Source organism: Sorex fumeus, unplaced genomic scaffold, assembly GCF_029834395.1.
Source record: "Sorex fumeus unplaced genomic scaffold, SorFum_2.1 ptg000061l, whole genome shotgun sequence".
NCBI classification, from domain to species: Eukaryota; Metazoa; Chordata; class Mammalia; order Eulipotyphla; family Soricidae; genus Sorex; species Sorex fumeus.
The window spans coordinates 30,275,351-30,296,425 of record NW_026606118.1 but is presented as its reverse complement, the minus strand read 5'-3'; the positions used below and the strand labels follow the sequence as shown (position 1 = coordinate 30,296,425).

The window sequence follows — 21,075 nt, the reverse complement described above, 5'->3', positions numbered from 1 at the left end:
TGTGTCCCCTTCCCCTTCCTTTGAAAAGCACAGTTCTGTTAGACTGGTCCTGGTGACCATTTGTATCTGAGAGAACTATAGACAGTTCTAACAAATAATAACTAAAACTGAACCTTTCACAGCTACTCTCTGCCATTTCTTTTATTTATGTGTCCCAAATCTTCCTAATTTTTGTATTATTTCTGCTGGACCACTATCCACTCGATTGAATAAACACAATCTCAGATTCCAACTTCACTAATGACATCCAATCAAGCATAAAACTTTCAAGTATACCTTATGACCGTCTCACTCCAATCTCAGAAATTCATTTTTTTTTATATTCTAGTTCAATGGATTCCTAACTAATTTCTCTGTTCTAAGTCTTAACTACCTCAAATTCATTCTGTAGGTTGCCACTAGAATGATGTTTATTTTTAATTTTTTTAGTCACTATGAATTACAAAGTTGTTCATGCTTGGGTGTCAGGCATACAATGTTCCAGCAGCACCAATCTCTTCACCAGTGTCCACTGCTCTCTACCAATGTCCCCAATTACCACCACATCCCCAGCCACCATCCAACAGCTAGTTGCTCCTATGACATGCACTTTACTTGAATTATAAATTTTAGGTGCTGCAGTTTTCATTAACTGTTACTGACAGAGTTTCATGCTTAATATATATATATATATAATTTTATTGAATCACTCTGAGATAGTTACAAGCTTTCATGTTTGGGTTACAATCACACAATAATCAAACACCTTTCCCTCCACCAGTGCACATTCCCCACCACCAATATCCCCAGTATACCTCTCTTTTTCCACCCTCCCCCTAACTCCATGGCAGACAATATTCCCGATACTCTCTCTCCACTTTTAAGCATTATGGTTTGCAGTACAGACACTGAGAGGTTATCATTTTTGGTCCTTTCTCTACTTTCAGCACACATCTCCCATCCTGACTGGTTCCTCAAGCCATCATTTTCTTAGTGATCCCTTCTCTATTCAAGCTATCTTCTCCCCTTTGCTCATGAGGCAGGCTTCCAGCTATGAAGTAATCTTTCTGTCCCATGTATCTACTATCTTTAGGAGTCAGCTTCATGTTATGTTGTATTGTACTCCACAAATGAGTGCAGTCCTTCTATGTCTGTCCCTTTTTTTCTGACTCATTTCACTTAGCATGATACTCCATGTCTATCCATTTATAAGCAAAGTTCATGACTTTATCTCTCCTGACAGCTGTGTAGTATTCCATTGTGTAGATGTACCAAAGTTTCTTTAACCAGTCATCTGTTCTAGGGCACTTGGGTTGTTTCCAGATTTTGGCTATTGTGAACAGTGTTGCAATGAACATATAGGTAAAGATGTCATTTCTACTGTGCTTTTTTGCATCCTTGGGATATATTCCCAGAATTGGTATTGCGGGGTCATATGAAAGCTCAATTTCTAGTTTTTGAAGGACTGTCCATATTGTTTTCCAGAAAGACTGGACTAGTGGTCATTTACATCAACTGTGAAAGAACTTCCCTTTTTCTCCACATCCACGCCAGCACTGGTAGTTTTTGTTTTTTTAATGTGTGCCAGTCTCTGTGGTATGAGATGATATCTCATTGTTGTTTTGATTTGCGTCTCCCTGATGGCTAGCAATGTGGAGTACTTTTTCATGTGCCTTTTGGCCATTTGTATTTCTTTTTTGAGGAAACTTCTGTTCATTTCTTCTCCCCCTTTATTTGATGGGGTTGGAGGTTTTTTTCTTGTACAATTCTACTAGTGTCTTGTATATCCTGGATATTAATCCCTTATCAGATGGGTATTGGGTAAATATTCTTTCCCATTCTGTGGGCTCTTTCTGTATTTTGGTCACTGTTTCTTTTGAAGTGCAGAAGCTTCTTAGTTTGATGTAGTCCCATTTGTTTATGTTTGCTTCCACTTGCATGGTCAGTGCTGTTTCATCCTTAAAGATGCTTTTAGCTTCAGTGTCGTGGAGAGTTCTGCCTACATTTTCCTCTCTGTACCTTATGGATTCATGTCTGATATTGAGGTCTTTAATCCACTTTGATCTAACTTTTGTGCCTGGCATTAGACAGAGTTCAGAGTTCATTTTTTTTGCATGTAGCTATCCAGTTTTACTAGCACCACTTGTTCAAGAGGTTTTTCTTGTTCCACTTCATATTTCTTGCTCCTTTGTCAAAGATTAAGTGGTCATATATTTGGGGGTCTGTGACAGAATATTCAACTCTGTTCCATTGGTCTGCAGATCTCTTTCTAGCCCGGTACCATGCTGTTTTAATTACTATTTTACCACCAATTAGCACCCCGTCCTCCTTCAGAACCCTTCCCTTCCCCACTGTTGCAGTGTTCTCTTACCTGTCCTACCCCCCCACAGCACCCAAAGTGGCAAGTTCCCTACTGAAGATTAGTTCTCATGTTATTTGTTTCTATTGTGTTTGGGCATTTGTTCTTCCCCAACTTTATATTATGCAGGTGAAGGAGCTCATTCTGTGTCTATCTCTCTCCCTCTAACTTTACTCAGCATATTACTCTCTAGATCCACCCATTCAACATAGCAGTAAATTGCAAGATTTCACCTTTTCTTATGGCCAAATAATACATTATGCATATGTACCATAGATTTGTTTATCTAATTATCTGTTCTTGGGCATTTGGGCTCTTTCTGAATTTTGGCTATTGCGAATAGTGCTGCAATGAACAGAAGAGTGCAGATGTCTTTTCTACATTGTTTTTGGTTCCTTGGGGGATATATTTCAAAAATTAGAATTACTGGGGCAAATGGGAGCTCAAATCTTAGTATTTTGAGAAATGTCCACATTGTTTTCCAGAGAGGCTAGACAAGGTGACATTCCTACCAGCAGTGAATAACCTTTTTCCCTTAAGCCATAGCAACACTGGTTGTTCTTGTTCTTTTTGATGTGTGCCAGTCTCTGTGGTGTTTTATCTCAATGTTGTTTTTACTTGCATTTCCCTGATGATTAATTATCATCAGGAAATGCAGAGCGTTTTTTTTCATATGTCTTTTGGCCATTTGTATGTATTCTGTGAAGAAGTTTCTGCTCATCTCTTCTCCCCAATTTCTGGTGGGACTAAATTTTTTCTTTCTTGTAAAGTTCTATCAGTGCTTTATATGTCTTAGATGATAGCCCTTTACCACTCCACAGATTATCTTTTTATTTGGTCATTGCTTCCTGTAAGGTGTAGAATGATACTTTTAACATGCAAATCTGTATTTGTCAAGCCCAGGATTATCTCCTCCAGGAGATCTGCTTATATAAGTAGATCTAGTTCAGTCCAGTACACTCTCCTTGACCTGGATCCTTTCTCATTAAAACTTATGTTCCCAGACTACACCATACCTTTTCCATTATTTCTTCTGTTGGAAAGTGTTATGCTGAGATCAGCTATCTACCGAGTACACACTGTTTCATGCTCAAGCCCCACTTCTAGAATGACATATTCTGGAACTTTTCTTGGACTTCCCCAGGGCAGATTTATTTATTTGTTCCTTCACAGTCTCTTGCAATTGCCTCTTGCAGGTATCTCATCTGTTAGCCTGAAATTCCTCAAGGGCGAGTTTTACCTATTCAATCTCCCTTCTGTGGTGAATATTAAAATGCTCATCATGAAAATTAGCACTCACTACTAGCTGGATGAGCAAATGAGACATGACAGGTCTAACTGTTAGAACACTTAATTATGATGTGGTATTTTCAAGAAAAAAAAAGAAAAGCAACATTATTTGGTCTAAGAGCTGATGTCAGAATAATAAAAGTTGTTATGTGAGGACACTGTGCTTATTAGCTTCTTTACTGAAGTACTCAAGTATCAGAAGACTATTGACTGATATTTCTGAGGGATCTGATGGTACAAGAGTGCAAAATAGAACATTTCCCTAATATTATACCTCAATTACTTTTAAACTTTAAAATTAATTTTGTTTTTGAGTTACACTCTGTGGTACTCAGGACTTAGTCCTGGCAGTCCTGGCTCTGTCCTCAGAGATTATCCCTTCAGGGGTGGGGGGGCCCAGGGAACCCTGTGGTGCTAGGGATCAAACGGGGGGCCCAGGGAACCCTGTGGTGCGAGGGATCAAACCTGAATCAGCTGCAAGCAACACAAGTGCCCCACCTACCATATCTTTCTGTGCCTTAAAATTGAAATACTTAAAATTACTAGTAGGCAAATGGACTTCTCCTGGAAGATAGAACATTATTCTAGTAATCTTTGGCATGAGTGTGTAGAACACTATTCTAGTAACTTCTGGCATAAATGTGTAACCCTCACCTATGATAATTAGTGTCAGGACCACAGATACAGACACAGTGTAGAATAAAATAGCATCCTAAAGTCTCAAGTTGTACTTGGGGTCTTTGTTCATTACTTCAGCTATGAATGGGGCATAAATTTAATCTCTCTGGGCCTCCTCAGTTTCCTTATCTGGGAAATGGTCATTACAATATTTGCCTTGCATGATACATAATGTTGTTGCCAATATCATCATGAGATAAAAATAAAAACAATGAAGGATATTAAGTATGAAAAATAAAGTAATATTTCTCTATAAGGAATAAATTCAAAGTAAAAATCAATATATACTACATATTCTTGAAAATATTTACCTTTGGAGAAGCTAAGAAAGCTTTTTCTATTTTGTTTTTTGTCTTGGGTGTTGAAAGTGAGGATCGATCCTTTATCTCTGGAGGCAGTTCTTGATATAGTGCTGAAAGGGGAAAAAAAAATTTCTGTAATTAAATCAAGGAACCCTCTTCCATGGGGAGGGGAGGGCCAACACTGGATAGGATAGGAACAAAACTACAGAAGTGAACACACACATCCCAGGTATCCAATTAACTGAACTGAACTTGTTGAGATAATGTGTAGTCTTGCACAGTAGTAAAAAAAAAAGTACAACTTATGAGTAGACATTTTGACAAGTATGATTTTAGAAATGGATGAGGGGCATTTAATTCACTATGTGATCATGTGGATATTAATTTAATTTTATATCATCCATATTTCCCAGGAACCTAAGAGACATGCAAGTTATCTCCTAGGTACTGTGGGAGCAGATGTGAAGAAAGTCAGAGTTTGCATTCTCCAGGAGCTTACAATTGGGTCAGAGACAGGTATGTTTGCAAGAAAATAAGACATTATTTGAAAGATAATAAAGCTAAAATGTAGTAGGTCTGAAGAATGGGTAGGATGTGAACAGGCGGAGGTGTGGAGAAAATATAATTTAGAAAGGCTGTATGAAATCAGTAAGCACAGGGCAAGGACTATACCAGATAGAGTCTCCATTTCCTATGCTGAGTCTAAGATTATAATCTATATAATCTATACACAGCGCTGAACTAAAAAATTATGCTGAATTAAAAAGTTGAAAAAGAAAATCTATTTTGGCTAAATGATTTGGGCAACTCTGAATTGAAATATGCCTGATAAAAATCTAAGATGATCAGATATATTAATTGGCTTTGCATTTGGGTTGATTTTATTACCGGGTTTCTTTATCTCTTACTGGAAAGGATGTTAGATGTGATTAAGGGAAGCTGATCATATTTTTCTTTCCAGTGGTTTAAGATACAAAGGAAATAATTCCTTTAGAATAATGAGGCACAAACTTCTTTTACTGTGTTGTTCTCTTAGAGGACATGGCATTCAATAAAACAGTTGGAAGAGATTTTCTTCATATATATACTCCCTTAGATCATTTGCTTTGCATAAATAGCTTCTGATAAAGATAAAGGGCAATTTCTCCTACTATTTTTAGAGTGGAGCATGCTGCTGACAGTGATTTTTGCTTTCCTTTGAAAAATGGGAAAGTTTTTGTTAAATTCAAGTAAAAAGTAGAATAAAAGGGAAAGAAAGGCAACCCCCGATGAAGTGAGAATTCAACTGTTATCTTCTCAGTTCTGAGAAGTTTTTTAATTTGTTCTTCCCTTTACAAGACTTTTTCAGCAAGTAGAGACTGAGACTACAAATATATCAACTATTCTGAGCTACAATAAGAATTATGGCATTTAAAGAATAGTCATGACTTGAGAAATGGAATTAATTTCCTCCTGTAGCTACCAACCACACTACAGTATGCTTTAGAAGTCTCTTCAATTATATGAAAAAAAAAAAAAGATTTTACTGGATTTCTAATCTACTCTAGAGCAAGCATCTACAATTGCTCACTGTCACTTTCACTGTTCTCCCGTTGTTCATCGATTTGCTCCAGCGGACCCACTAACGTCTCCATTGTGACAATTGTTACTGTGTTTGGCATATCGAATGTGTCACTGGTAGCTTGTCACAGGTAGCTTGCCAGGCTTTGCCGTGTGGGCAAGATACTCTCTCCGAGAGGGGCAGAAGAATCGAACTCGGGTCGGCCATGCTGGCTGCTTGCAAGGCAAATGCCCTACCAGCTGTGCTATCGCTCCAGCCCCAGCTTAGTGCACTTTTGAAGGGAGTTGACTGCATGTGGAGGCCAGCTGGCAAGTGGAACCACAGTGAAACAGAGACACCTTGGCCTGGGAGCCTGGAGCAGCCCTAAAGTACAGACAGGCTCTTACTTTGTTTTCAGTTTGGGGGTCTAGCTGTGGTCATGGCTTACCTTTCACTCGCTTCTGCTGTGGTTCAGGGGTCATATGTGGTATTGGGATCACACTAGGGTCAACTGCATGCCAAAAAACTGCCCTACCCACTGCTGAACTCTCTCTCTCTCTCTCTCAGTCCCAGAGAAACAATGTTATCAAGACCTGGTTTTCACTTGATATTTGGAAATTCATAGAAGAAATTCCTCTTCTCCCTTGTTTTCATTTAGTTTTCTCTGAAACTGCAGAACCTAGCTTAGAGTCAGAAGTATGTTAGTTCATCTATAATTCGAATTAACTGGTATTTCAGAGAAAAACTTAAACCATCTGTTCTTTAAAATGATTGCTCTGCAAAAAAAAAAATAAACTTAACAAGGAGAGTTTTGCCAAGTGACTAAACTAACATTTAAAACATTTAAAATCAAGAGTGATTCTGAGGAGCTGGAGAGATAACTCAGGAGTCATGGGCGCATGACTTCATGAGTATGATTCCCAGTGTGACAAAGCCCCCAAAGCACTGCCAGATGTTCTGTAGAACACCAAGTCCTTTCAGGTGTGGCTCTTGTGGGTCCATCTTTGGGTCTAAGCAAGTAGCCGTTCAGTCTGACTGGCCAAGTATTGCTTGGAGTGGCATCCACGACCTTTCAAGTGCTGCTTGGGAGGCCATCTCCATCTCCCATCCCCCCAAAAGGCTATATTATTTTAGTCTTTCTAGAAGATTAGAAATGATAGGTCTCAGATTCATTATGTAGGATGAAACTGTCAGGGTAGAGTCAGAAGTCTGTGCAGTTCCCCCTGCCCCACAGTCCATTGCCAGTATTAAGCCTTTCCTACCACATTATCAGGTTAATTTCTGACAGAAAGAAGTCTTCTGAAGCACAACTCTCTATTCTTCTCACCCTTTAATTTTGGGCTCTCTATGTTGCTTCTGCTTTCACCTCTTAAGGCCCAGTTGTACGACTACAACTTTCAGAGGTTCATAATAGTATTTCTCCAGCTCATATTTTTTTTTCTGCCCACAAATTAGGGATGATTTATGTGAGAATAAAATGATCCACTACAATTTAGCAGGTAAAAGCTATGGCAGAAGTTTAGAAAGGAAAACAAGATGAGTTGGGGGCCTCGAGGGTCTTAATGTGCCTGTGGGCCAGAGAGTGGCAGGAGAGGAGGTGAAATAATGGTGTGTATGCAGCAGTTGGCAGGGAAGAGGGGCTGAAGAAGGTTCGCAGCTACAGGCGCAGATCTCTGTCCAAATACTTCAATCTCAGAATGTACAGGCTCTCCAGTGTCTCCTCCACCTTTTCTTGCACCTTGAGAATGAAACACAGGCAAAAACTACAAAGCGAGTAAAGGGTAGAAAAATGATAAAATCTTGGACAATCAGTTATACCATATTAGTAAACCAGGAAGGGAGTATAAAACTTACTTTCACTAGCCACATGATTAGCTGGAAAGTAACCTTCCTGTCCCTTCCCTATGCTGCCGTACCACCAGTCTTCATTATCTTTGAAAAACACTCGGATAATGTCTCCGCGATGGATGGTTAGTTCATCTGATCGATTTGCTGTGTAGTCATAAAGAGCCACTACCTACGAGAGAGATAAGACCACCACAGCTTTATCACAACTGTACCACAGAGAAAACCCCCAACATTCACTTCCTCTTGCAGAAGGGCAGCTGAAACCAAAGTAGTACTTTGGTAAGTCTGAGGCTGTCTCAGGGTTTGCTAATGGGATGAGGGGTGGTGGGAACACAGCAGGAGAAGCGAGATAAAAGACTGTGGGATTGAGAAATGGTTAAGAGCATTCAATACACTAAGATTAGCTTCAAAATAGCAGATGTTAATTTTTTTAAAAAGTAAATTACTTGCAAATGAAAAAAATAAAAAGAAGCTCACACATCACTCACTTTCTCAGAATTGTATTATACTACCTTTACATCCCATTTTCCGGGTTATACAGACACATCTGAAAACATATTCTTCAGAACATTAAAGTTTACACAAAGGAAAAGCACAATGTAGCAACCTGATTACCTAGATTCATTATTATCACTTGGTTTATTGTTAATTCAACTATTTTATGGTATCCACATATGCTTCTGATTTTTACCTTTTTTTTCCCTTTTGGGTCATTGTCCATGTACTCCTGTATTTGTGCTCAGGATTCACTCCTACTAGTATTGGGGTTCCATATGCAGTGCCAGGGATTGAACCCAGGTCAGCTGCATGAAAGGCAAGAACCTAACCTCCTATACCATTTCTTCAGTTCATGTTTGATAATTTTTATCAATAGTCTAAATATTTTCACTACTTTTTAAAATGCTCCTATATGCTTATTTTTACTGAGGACAAAGTTAAAAAAAATCACAAGAGAATTCTTTTCTATTGTCATATTAGTCAACATATTTGATTCTTTTTATTTAAAAAATCCAAATAAAAATGAACGACAAACCCTGAAGAGGCTTCTTAAAGGCCCTTAGAGCGATTATAAGGACTCAAAACCCATTTTATATTTATATATTATACAAAGTAGGATGGAGACGTTACTGGGCCCGCTCGAGCAAATCGATGAACAACGGGAGGACAGTGACAGTGACAGTGACAAAGTAGGATATAATGTATACTAAAGAATGAACTCTTAAGTTTTCTTAAATAGAAAATGTAAAATTTTTATGATTATATATGCAACAGAAATCATTGTTATAATTATATGCTTTTTCAGTTTTAGTGTTAATTTATTTCTTCAACTAACCTGTATATATTGAAATTCTAATATGTCTGTAACTGAACTTGAGGTTAAATACCCTCTGGTGAGTTATAATCTCTAGAAGGGAAAGTTCAGGTTTTGCAGAATAAAATAAGATCAGGAATCAACCAGATGAGGAGATGGAAATTGTTTCAGGCACATTATACTATAAGTGTGAATGAACAGGGAAGATAAAATCAAAAAGTTCAATAATGTGGGAGCCCTCCATTAGAGGCAGGTAAGAGAGAAGAGTGGGGAAAGCTAAGGCTACATGAATAAAAAAAAAAGGGCCTGATCATGCTGATCATGCATGTTGAGAGTTCAGATTTATAATATAAGCATTGGGAAGAGAGATGTAGTGGAATCCATAAAGTTTATCATATTCTGTTTGGTATCTCTTATTAATATTACTTAATACCCTATGCAAGTTTTAGGAAAAATGAAGTCATGAAATTAGCTTATAATTGGATGGACATGGAGAATATCATACCGAGTGAAATAATCAGAAGGAGAGGGACAGACACAGAATGATTGCGCTCATTTTGGGGATATAAGAAAACATAGGGTGAGACTAACATCCAAGGAGAGTAGTAATCAGGGCCAGGGAGATGGGTTAATGTTTGGAAATCTGTCTCAAGTACTGGGGGAAACGACAGTTGGGACAGAACCACTATGACAATGATAATTGTAAACAATTAATCTGCATAAAAATTGCATGCCAGGGGCTGGAGTGATAGCACAGCGGGTAGGGTGTTTGCCTTGCATGAGGCCAACCCGGGTTCAATTCCCAGCATCCCATATGGTCCCCTGAGCACTGCCAGGAGTTATTCCTGAGTGCAAAGTCAGGAGTAACCCCTGAGCATTGTGAGGTGTGACCGGAAGAGAAAAAAATTGTGGAAAAATAAAATTAAATTAAAAAAAAATTGCATGCCAAAAGTAGGGAAAGGAACTATCTCAGTATCTGTATTGCAAACCATAATGCTCAAAAAAAGAGACAAGAAGAAGGAACAAGGAAGAAGGGAGGAGCAAGAGGAAGAGGAGGAGGGGAAGAAGAAGGAAGGAGGAAAAAGGAGGAGGAGGAGGAGGAAGAAGAAGTAAAGAAGGAGGGGAGGAGGAAGTGGAGGAGGGGAGGAGGAAGTGGAGGAGGGAGAGGAAAAGAAGGAGGAGGAGAAGGAGGAGGAGGAGAGGAGGAAGAAACTGGGGGCATTGGTGGTGTAAGTATACACTGGTGAAGGGATAGGTATCAATATTTTATGACTGAAACCTGATCATGAACAGCTCTGTAACTGTGTATCTCACAGTGACTTAATAATGAAAAAATGTATTACCACACTCATTAGATTGTAAGGAATATGCTTGGAGTTCCTTAGAGTGAATTACTGTCACTATATAGTTTGACATCTTAATTCGAAAAGGATATTTTAATTCAGATGGTAATTTTAATCAAATGGCTAATCTATTGTAAGATCCCAACTTACAATTTGCTATAAAAGATATTGCTTAAAGTTTACAAATATTTTATGTTTTAGTAAACTGATACCAAGATGCTAATATAAAAGTAAAATTTTTAACTTTTCCCTTTGTTCTTCCTTCTCCAAATCTCTTCCTCTTTATTTTCCTACCTGGCATTAACAGAAGTGAGCAAACCAATTAAAATGCTCTGAGAGACTGCCATATTTTTATATTGTCATACTGAGTCATTATGATAATCCTTAGGGTATATGCTATTTTTAAGTTTATGTTAAACTTTATAACTGAGAAATTTAATGTAAAAAAATTTAGTAACTTACCTAAAGTCAAGCCAAACTCCTGAACTAGCACTGAAACATCTCATACTCTAGCATTTAAACTCAGCTGTTCTCTGTAACTACTCCCGTCTCCCTCCACCCCTAAAACAAATTTATCTAAAGGACATCTTTGTTTAAAATCAAATATGGGGAAACAGCAGCAGAAAGGAATGACAGAGGGGCAAGAGCTTTTAATCACTCAAGTAAGACATATTATTTATTATTTATAAGACACATTTTGGGATAGTAATATTTAATCAATACTAATAAATTGGGTCCTCATAGGTCAACTGTGCTCTTTTCATCAAACAGTCTCAGAAAACTACATGAATATTTGTTCCTATTGCTACTCATCCTGGCTCTGAAAAAATGGAACAGCACAAGAGGATAGAATCTGGGGCAAGTATGAGGTCTTGTGTGCTTGCCAGGAGCCAGATGTCTCTGCTAGGAGGAAAGAGAGACTCAGATTAGGTAACAAAATCATTTAGGAAAATCCCACTTCAACCTTGTTTCATCTGGACAACTGACAATCTAAAATTCATTAAGTGAATTAAAGATTCTTTCCTAATTGTTCTATCAGGATCTGCTGAGTTCCTTCAGAGATATCCAGAGGTGTCCAAAAGAACACTAAGATTTTACATTTTAATTTTCCTAATAAAGGACCCACCCATTATTTTCTTGTTACCCATTCTAGTAGAGCAAAACCAGTTCCATATGGCCCTGTAGTCCTTGTAAACATGTTCCATACTCCTGTTCCTACTACACTTGAAACGCATTTCTTCCGACCCATTACCTGAAGTTCTAAATAAAAAATATGACAATATTTCGAGAGAAGCTTTAGGGAGGAAATTATGGTCATTTGGGTGGAATCTCATCCAGCAAAACTTGGTGCTTGTAAAGAGAGGAAGGAATACCAGGAGCACATATGCAGAGAAAAGGGTCAGAAAAGGCAACAGTGAGAAGACAGTTGTCTGCAAGCTAAGGAAAGAGGACTCAGAAGAAAGCAGCCCAGCACTCAATTTGATGCTCCAGATGATACATTTCTATTGTTGAAGCTTCTGAGACTGTGGTACTTGGTTATGGAAGCCCTGGCAGATCAATCACGGCATGATGCTGTCACTCACTACCACCCATCTGACTGCAGCATATCGGCAAATATCTCCCTTGCTCATTCATGCTCTTATCAGCTTACATGCTCCATACAACTGCAATGTTAAGTTTAAGTTTGAGTATAAAAATTATGTCCTTGCCACCAAACACCACCACCAACTTTCCTTGGAGGGTGATAGCTGGAGAAGGAATACCTCCCCAAGCAAAGAAGCATGTCACTATCAGACGATTATTTAAATGCAAAATTGCTATACAATGAGGAATCAGTGTTCTTCACACATCAACAGCCCATATTCTAGTAGTGCAGTAATGACTTTCCTCCTCATACTTAAGGCACACAACAGAGTCACTCAGTCACTGCTGTGTGAATTTATCAGATTTATGGTCTCATCAGAAGATTTACAGGTTTACTCTCCCAAGCATCAGAGTATACACAGAGCACTTCTCTGTTTTATTCTGGCAGTGTATTCTGCATAAACTATACCCACTCTATTTTCATTTATGTTTTAAAACTGCCTATGTCAGGATAAAGATCTATAAAAAATGGGAAGATACATTTTTATCAAAAGATTTGTTTTGAATCAGTATTAGATTTTCCTCTTATTTTGGTGGGCTTTGTCATAAAAAATCTGTCTTGACCACTGTCTTAATGAGTATCTTCAATAATGTGCCATTTCTCACCACAGTGGTCTGGACAGATATAGGTCCAGACCTATGGCAGAATGTCCTCAGCAATATAATCCAGAAAAGTCATGAAATCTCTCTGCAACAGCAAGTTTAAAATCATGCACTTAAAGTTGATCGGTATAGCTTTTGCCTTGCACAAAAAAGGCCTTTTTTCTTTTCTTTTCTTTTCTTTTCTTTTCTTTTCTTTTCCTTTCTTTTAAACACCAGATACCTTATTGCCTTGCACAAAAAGGCCTCTTTTCTTTTCTTTTCCTTTCTTTTTAACACCAGATACCTTAAAATGAACAAACAAAACAAAATCCTCCACAGACCATAAGTTTAAGTGCCCATGTTGGTAAGTGGCAACTGTAGAAAATGAAATATTCCACAAAATCTACTTGGCTATAATTTGACAACTATTCAAATTATAGTTGAAACAGTGTTCCTTCTCTTCCTCAAAACTTGTGAAATTATATGGGCATAATTATGGTGAAAATGCCATTGGTAAATTTTACTTTTATTAAAAAATTCTTTTTCCACTTTACTTTTGACAAATACTATTTCTGTTTAAACAAAGTCTGCTTAACCTTTCAGATATTAAACAAATTTTTTTAATTACATCAGCATGAAATCCACAGTTACAAATTTGTTCATTGACTGGATTTCAGTCATATAATGTTCAATAAAATCTTTTTATAAATTATCTTCTGTGATATCTTCTGACCCGGGCACTGTGTAATCCCATCAATGGTCAAGACCCAGAGACTATAAAACCCAGTTCCTGGAAGAGAACAGCACAGAGTCTCCTGCCTCCGCGCCTGCCTGTCCTTACTGGGGCCCCTTGGAGAAGGGCGAGTTGGGTTTCCCTCCCCGCTCCGAGCAGAGCCCTGGCAGCTGAAGACCTCCGGTTCCAGCCACAGCCATGCTTAAGACCATTCTCCACACCTTCGGACAAGCCTCACGCATGAAGGAACCGGCAGAGGAACCCAGGTTTGCGGGACCCGGGGCGTAGATCTCCAAGCGTGCTCAGACTGGGGCTGGACCTCCTCCACCCAGATCCCCCATCTTCCAGTATGTAGGCATTACACCCACCAACTGCCCCTGGTGCTGTGTAATCCCATCAATGGCCAAGACCCAGAGACTATAAAACTCAGCTCTTGGAAGCGCGCGGCCGCATTTGCGGCTGCACGACATTTTATTATCTAGTTCTTACTCTGGAGAACCTGGCAGGCTACCGAAAAATATCCTGCCCACATGGCAGAATCTGGCAAACTCCCCGTGACGTATTCAATATGCCAAAAACCAGTAACAATGATGGGTCTCAGTCTCCTGACCCTGAAAGAGCCTTGAATATGGCACTTTCTAAAATCTCAGGGCTAGGATGAAGGAGACATTATTGGTGCCTGTTTGAGGAAATCGATGAACAACGGGATGACAGTGATACAGTGATACAGTAATCTTCTGTGAAAATTTTATTACAGTTGTCTAAAAAATTCTCAAATGTTCTTTTATATTTCATTTGGTTTGGGGGCCACACTGGTGGTGCTCAGGGCTTACTTCTGGCTTTAATGGACCACTTGTAGACTCAGGATACCATATAGGGTGTCGGGGATTGAACCCAGGTCGGATGCATGCAAGGAAAGCACCTCATCCACTACACTATCTCTCTGGCCCCTCAAATGTTCTATTAAAAAGACAGTGTCTATTTATTGTATTTAGTTCCTATCCCTTTTCCCATTGCTGCTGTTCATTTTTGTGATGACCAGGGGTCACAGAGAGATGCACTTTGTTGTGTTTGCACAGATGCTTCCAAGGGCTGCACTTGTTCAGGTACTTATGATCACTTTCCTGGTCACAGTGCTCACAAATCTTTAGCTATGGTGTTTGCAAATTATCTGGCTGCACACTAGAGATAACTTAATTCTTATTGTTGAATTAGGGGTTCCAGATAGCAGTGGCACCAGGAGCATACTGAGTGCATGTGGGTAACATCTGGGGTTGAACTCATGGCTTCTGTCTTGCAAAGAAATGTGTAGCCATTGAGCTATCTCCTATAGATACTTTCAGTGATTCAGGAAACCAGTGTAGTGAAGGAATTATGCAGTATCATTCAACAGAAGATGTTTTGTGCCACTTTATCTATAATGCAATCCAAAAATTAATATCCATAATGGCTAAGTTGTGCTAAACAAACAAAGACATAGGTATTTTCTCCTTTAACACTGTTCTATTTGGACTAATAACTGTTGGTGGATTTCTCTTTGTCAACTTGGAGTCAGTATGGTATTTGCAGCTTATCATTTTCCTTCTGCATTCTCCCCTTTCTCAACTTTAACTCCAGAGCAGTGAGAGAATACATTCTGATAATTTTAGTTACCAACTTAGAGGCAATTGGACTAGAAAGCCAGTTCGTTTTTCCTTTGGTCAGTTCTGGGATTTTCTTCAATTCCTTTAAAGAGTATCAGATGATTTCCCAACACATAGTTACTTGGGATAAATTTTCTCTTTCCCTGATTTGTGTTTTAAATTTTGTTTAAAGAAAAGTTAGGGAAATCTTGATCTCAGGGTTTTATAAACTCTTGTATCAGAGTGTGATTCCTGATAATTCTACCAATGCTCCCATTTGTGAAAGCATTTTTTAGGGTGTCAGGAACGTGAACTGATTGTGCAGCTTACTATTTTCTGATGAGTTTTGCCTTTTAAACTTTTTCCCCAGGTTTGTGCAAATGAATACTCAGCCCAAGACTTATTAAGCACTTTAATGGCTATTGGCAGTATTAGTACCAAAAATAAGGTACTGTAAAAAAGTAACATTTTAGTAATTTGGGGGTCACAACTGGCAGTGCTCAGAGGTGACCCTGGCTCTGAGTGCTCAGGGATCACTCCTATCAGTGCTCAGGAAATGATATGTGGTGCTAGGGATTGAACTGGGTTTGACTATATGCAAGGCAAGGGACTTAACCCCTGAATTATCTCTCTAGCCTGAGTAATTCTTTTTTGAGATATGCATTGTTACACCTTAATGCCTATTAATTAACAATGGACATTTTTTGCATTTATAATAAATGGGCTGGAGCGATAGCACAGCAGGTAGGGCATTTGCACATGGCCGACCCAGCAGACCCGAGTTCAATTCCTCTGCCCCTCTTGGAAAGCCCGGCAAGCTACTGAGAGTATCTCCCCCGCACGACAAAGCCTGGCAAGCTCCCCATGACATATTCGATATGCCAAAAACAGTAACAAGTGTCACAATGGAGACGTTACTGGGCCTGCTTGAGCAAATCGATGAACAACGGGAGGACAGTGATAGTGACAGTGATGTTTTTCACAATCATAAATATGGGAAAGGGTAAGAGATTCAGAATACACAAAATGTTTAAGAGAGGAAATTCTAGAAAACTGTTGTCAGGAAAGCAAATTATTGCAGCTATAGTAAAAGCAGTAAAGAGATTTCTTAATCAAGTAAAAACTGAAATATCATTTAGAATGGTATGAAAATGCATAGAGATTGTTTTACAAAAATATGTGATAACTCTAACAATTATAAGGCAAACTGCGATAAATTTAAGCTTTTCTGGGTGACACTACAGGTGATGCTCAGTCTGTGGCATGGCATGACAGTTCAGGCCTCAAATCCAGCATCTCAGTGCTGGGGATCAAACTCAGAACTTCACAAATGCAAACAAGTGCTTTACCACCTAAGGAGTCATATTCCTAGCCTTCTACATTCTTTGAAAACTAAAAGAACTCCTAAGAACATGTGTTAAAGTTAATAAGATTATTAAAATTATAAAAACTTATAAAAGTATCAATATTTAATTTCTAGAATCAGTATCATATAGAGAAAGAGCACTGCACACAGTGAGGAAATACAAAGAATGCAACAGGTCTTAATACAAAGAGGTTAGAATACAATGAAAATGTTAAACTGTTTCAAATATATGTTTAAAATAACCTATTCTAAATTTAATATGTTAATATCCTGATAATAATCTGTACTATTTTATGAAGTATTTTTTAAAAAAGACATCTCATTTCTGTATTTTAGATTTATTCAACCAAGGTTTTAAAATTCACCTGTACTAAAAGAAGTATATAAATCTCAGTTTTGTTTTTTTATCCCAATATCAATGTACTCCTACCATTATTATAGTAAAGTAAGTAAAGTAAAGGCTCTCCCGTTGATCATTGATTTGCTCGAGCGGGCCCAGTAACGTCTCCATTGGAGACTTTGTTGTTACTGTGTCTGGCATATCGAATACTCTCGGTAGCTTGCCGGGGTCTCCGAGAGGGGCGGAGGAATCAAACTCGGGTCGGCCATGTTGGCTGTGTGCAAGGCAGACGCCCTACCCGCTGTGCTATCGCTCCAGCCCAAGGTAAAGGTAAAGGCCCTCCTGTTGATCGTCGATTTGCTCGAGCGGGCCCAGTAACATCTCCATTGGAGATTTTTTTGTTACTGTGTTTGGCATATCGAATACTCTCGGTAGCTTGCCGGGCTCTCCGAGAGGGGTGGAGGAATCAAACTCGGGTCGGCCAGGTTGGCCGCTTGTAAGGCGAACGCCCTACCCTCTGTGCTATTGCTCCAGAGCCCACGGTAGTCTAATATGCTATATGCAGATCTGTTTATCTGTCTAGAATCATCTAGAAATATATGTATCTGCCATTTACTTGTATAAAGCTTACTATGTATGAGGGATGTGGTAAATTATATATAGGGAAAATACATATATACATGGGCTGGAGCAATAGCACAGCGGTAGGGCATTTGCCTTGCATGCAGCCAACATGGACGACCCGAGTTCGATTCCTCCGCCCCTCTCAGAGAGCCCAGCAAGCTACTGAGAGTATCTCGCCCACACGGCAGAGCCTGGCAAGCTCCCTGTGACGTATTCGATATGCCAAACACAGTAACAACAAAGTCTCCAATGGAGACGTTACTGGGCCCGCTCGAGCAAATCGACGAACAACGGGAGGGCCTTTACTTTTACTTTACTTACATATATACATGCATACACATATTTCACACACACATATATATAATATATATACACATATATACATATATACATACATACATATATATGTGTGTGTGTGTGTATATATATATTTATATAGGCTGGAGTGATAGCACAGCGGGTAGGGAGTTTACCTTGCATGCAGCCGACCTGGGTTTGACTCCTCCGTCCCTCTCAGAGAGCCCGGCAAGCTACCAAAAGTATCCTGCCCACACACAGCAGAGCCTGGCAAGCTCCCTGAGGCATATTTGATATGCCAAAAACAGTAACAACAAGTTTTACAATGGAGACGTTACTGGGCCCATTAGTGCAAATCAATGACAACAGGAGGACAGTACTACAGTGCTACAGTATATATATCACTTGATATCCCGTTACTCAACGATTTGCTCAAGCGGGCACCAGTAATGTCTCCATTCGTCCCTGTCACGAGTTAGTGTAGCGCAATGGTGTCTGCTGGTTCTAGGAACACGAAGATCCTCAAACCGATTGTTCTGGGTCTTGATGAAGAAGTCTGACCATTTTGTAGGTGGGAGGCCACACAATCTTTTGACTTCCCGTGGATTCCAATCGGTAATGGCTGTAGTCCAGCTGTCATCTCCAAATCTCATTACGTGTCCAGTCCACTGATTTTCAATGCCTTGGCAAAGGGGACAGTGTCCCTGATTCTTGATCGTTGACGGAGGTCGAAACTTCGGCTTTTTCCTCTAATTTGAGTGAAGCGTGATACTCCAAGCATAGCTCTTTCAGTTCCTCTTTGGAAGACCTGAATAGCGTTCTCATCTTGTTTGCGTAGGGCCCAGGTCTCTGAGGCATATGTTAATGCAGGAAGAACAGTGGAACTGAAGAGATGTGTCCGGAGCCGGAGGTTCTTGGTCCTCTTAGTTATTTCTTCGATGCTCTTGAAGACGTTCCAAGCCACTCTCTTCCTCCTGTGCAACTCAAGTGCCAGGTCATTCGTCATGTTGACTTCTTGACCTAGGTATACATAACTGTTGCAATCAGAGATGTTTGTTTGTTGAGAGCGAATGGAACGTCAGGAACGAGACTGTTTCTCATAAACATTGTCTTCATGAGATTCAGCTGTAGTTGGCTTTTCCACACTCACGGTCAAAGTCGGCCAGCATTTGTGCCACTTGGCTAATATTTCGTGTTATTAGAATGATGTCATCAGTGAAGCAGAGGTAGTGTAGTTGCTGACTGTCTATCTTCACTCCCGTTCCTTCCCATTCCAGTTGTTGCATGACATTCTCGAGGGTGACACTGAAGAGTTTCCGTGAAATGGTTTCACTCTGCTGAACCTCTCTCTTGACATGGATGATCACTTCCTTGTAGAATGGTGAGATCCTGGTAGTGAATCCGTAATACAGCTCACAGAGGATCCTGATTTATTGAGTTTGAACGCCACGATTGTGTGAGGAATGCTGAGAGAGAGATTACCATAAAAAGATGCCTGTCTTCGAAAACTCTTGAGCTCATTTATCAACATGGCTTGGTGCAAGTCTCAGGAAACTGCAAGCCTTCATCCAAGTTTGCAAAGCAGCACAGAGAAGTGATAAAGGAAGACTTCAAAGAGATAAGAGCAGCAGTGTTAGCCAATGCAGCAGAAGCCAGGAAAAGCATTTGCAATGCCCGCCTGTCCTTCGCCAACTACAAGACCAAGATGACAGCCCTCCAATGTCCTGATGGATCTATCACATCTTCCAGAAGGGCAATGGAGAAGGTTATCCATGACTTCAACTCGGATCTCTTGATAGCCACCTCCACCTGCCCACATACCAAATTATGCAGGATGGATATGTCATTCCCAACGTTCTCCCTTCTGAAATCCGACACACCATTTCGTAGGTAAAGAAGTGAACAGCACCCGGCCCAGAGAAGGCCAGACCCGAACGCCTGAAGAACCTGCTGTCACTACTCATCAATACACTGTCTTGGCTCTTCATACACTACCTGTCTGGATGCAAGATTCCATCCCAATGGAAAACCAACAGGACCATACTATTGTACAAGAAGGGAGACATTCACGACTGTAGGATAACACTGTTTTGTGATACCCATCCCTGTGCTCCCGAGTCACTCCCATTCCTTTGTTCATTTGTAAACTCTTTTCTGTGCTCTCCTCCTTAGCCAGTTAATCACCTTATATCTTTTGCATAGTTTACCTTAAAGTAATGTCCTTTCTGTATGGACACAGGAAGACAGTTAATATTATGCTTTGTAACTTGGGATTTGATTGACTCCGAATAATATTTACTCCTAGGCGTCTGTTTTCTTGACTCAGTTGCCCTTAGTTTCTAGCACCCCAAAATCAGGGTCCCAGTGAGGGACTGAATGGACCCAGGGTAAGCTGGGAGCTACCCTGGCATCGAAATGGGCCAGGCCAAAGTGCCACAATACTCAACTATAAGTTGAGGGCATGATCATGGACAAATGTTTCCATGATGCAAAAGTAAGTAACGATGAGACTAGGACCCTCCTAGGGCTTGGAAGACTAACCTGGCCTGAGGACTGGAGTATGTATAGTGAGATGTTCTCAGGAAGAACCTAACTGTAAGTTTATATCTCTTACTGTGCTCACACAGAATGACATTGCTAGAAATATTAGAAGTAGATTTACTACAACTATTTAAGTAGATTGCTAGCTGAGGAAAGAACACACCCTTGTTAGGATCCCACCCTTGAGCGCATCTCCTAGTAATTTGGAATAATCTCTTTAGATGAGATTTTATCCTTGAGTTAATCTCCTGGAGGAATGGTCTTACCTCTCTTTGTTTATTTGTCATGTTCAACCCACCTTTGTGTCACCACCCTACGTCATAGCCATATAAATTAAGAATGTAAGCTCAGAGGGAGCAGAGTCAGAAGTGAGAGAGTTTGAGCTCCAGAGATCTAGAGTCAGAGGCAGAAGGAGAAAGGTTCCATATTGGGGCCCAGGAGAGAAGGAAGCAGAGGAGAGAGAGGAGTGAAGAGGAGTGGAATAAACTACAATTGATACCAGCCTGGCCCTTGTTTTTTCCTTCGTCTGCCCTTGGCCAACTGCTATCCCGATGCAGGCCATACACAGCGGCTCAAGCGGGCAGTGAGAGAAGAGCCTTTCAGAGATCCGTGAACACACAACCTTCAGCATGCTAAGACTTTACACACGACATTGGCAACTATCGCCCGATCTGC

At 39.8% G+C, this 21,075-nt stretch overlaps 1 protein-coding gene across 1 annotated transcript in view; it reads right to left on the bottom strand.

The window, feature by feature from the left end:
* AHI1 (Abelson helper integration site 1) overlaps positions 1 to 21,075 on the bottom strand; it is a 231,328-nt gene that overhangs the window by 52,801 nt on the left and 157,452 nt on the right. Inside the window, exons 21-22 of the mRNA XM_056126207.1 lie at positions 8,003 to 8,165; positions 4,618 to 4,718 (exon numbers count right to left, since the gene is read on the bottom strand). Coding sequence (XP_055982182.1) covers positions 4,618 to 4,718; positions 8,003 to 8,165 — 264 coding nt within the window. The remainder of the gene's footprint in view (positions 1 to 4,617; positions 4,719 to 8,002; positions 8,166 to 21,075) is intronic.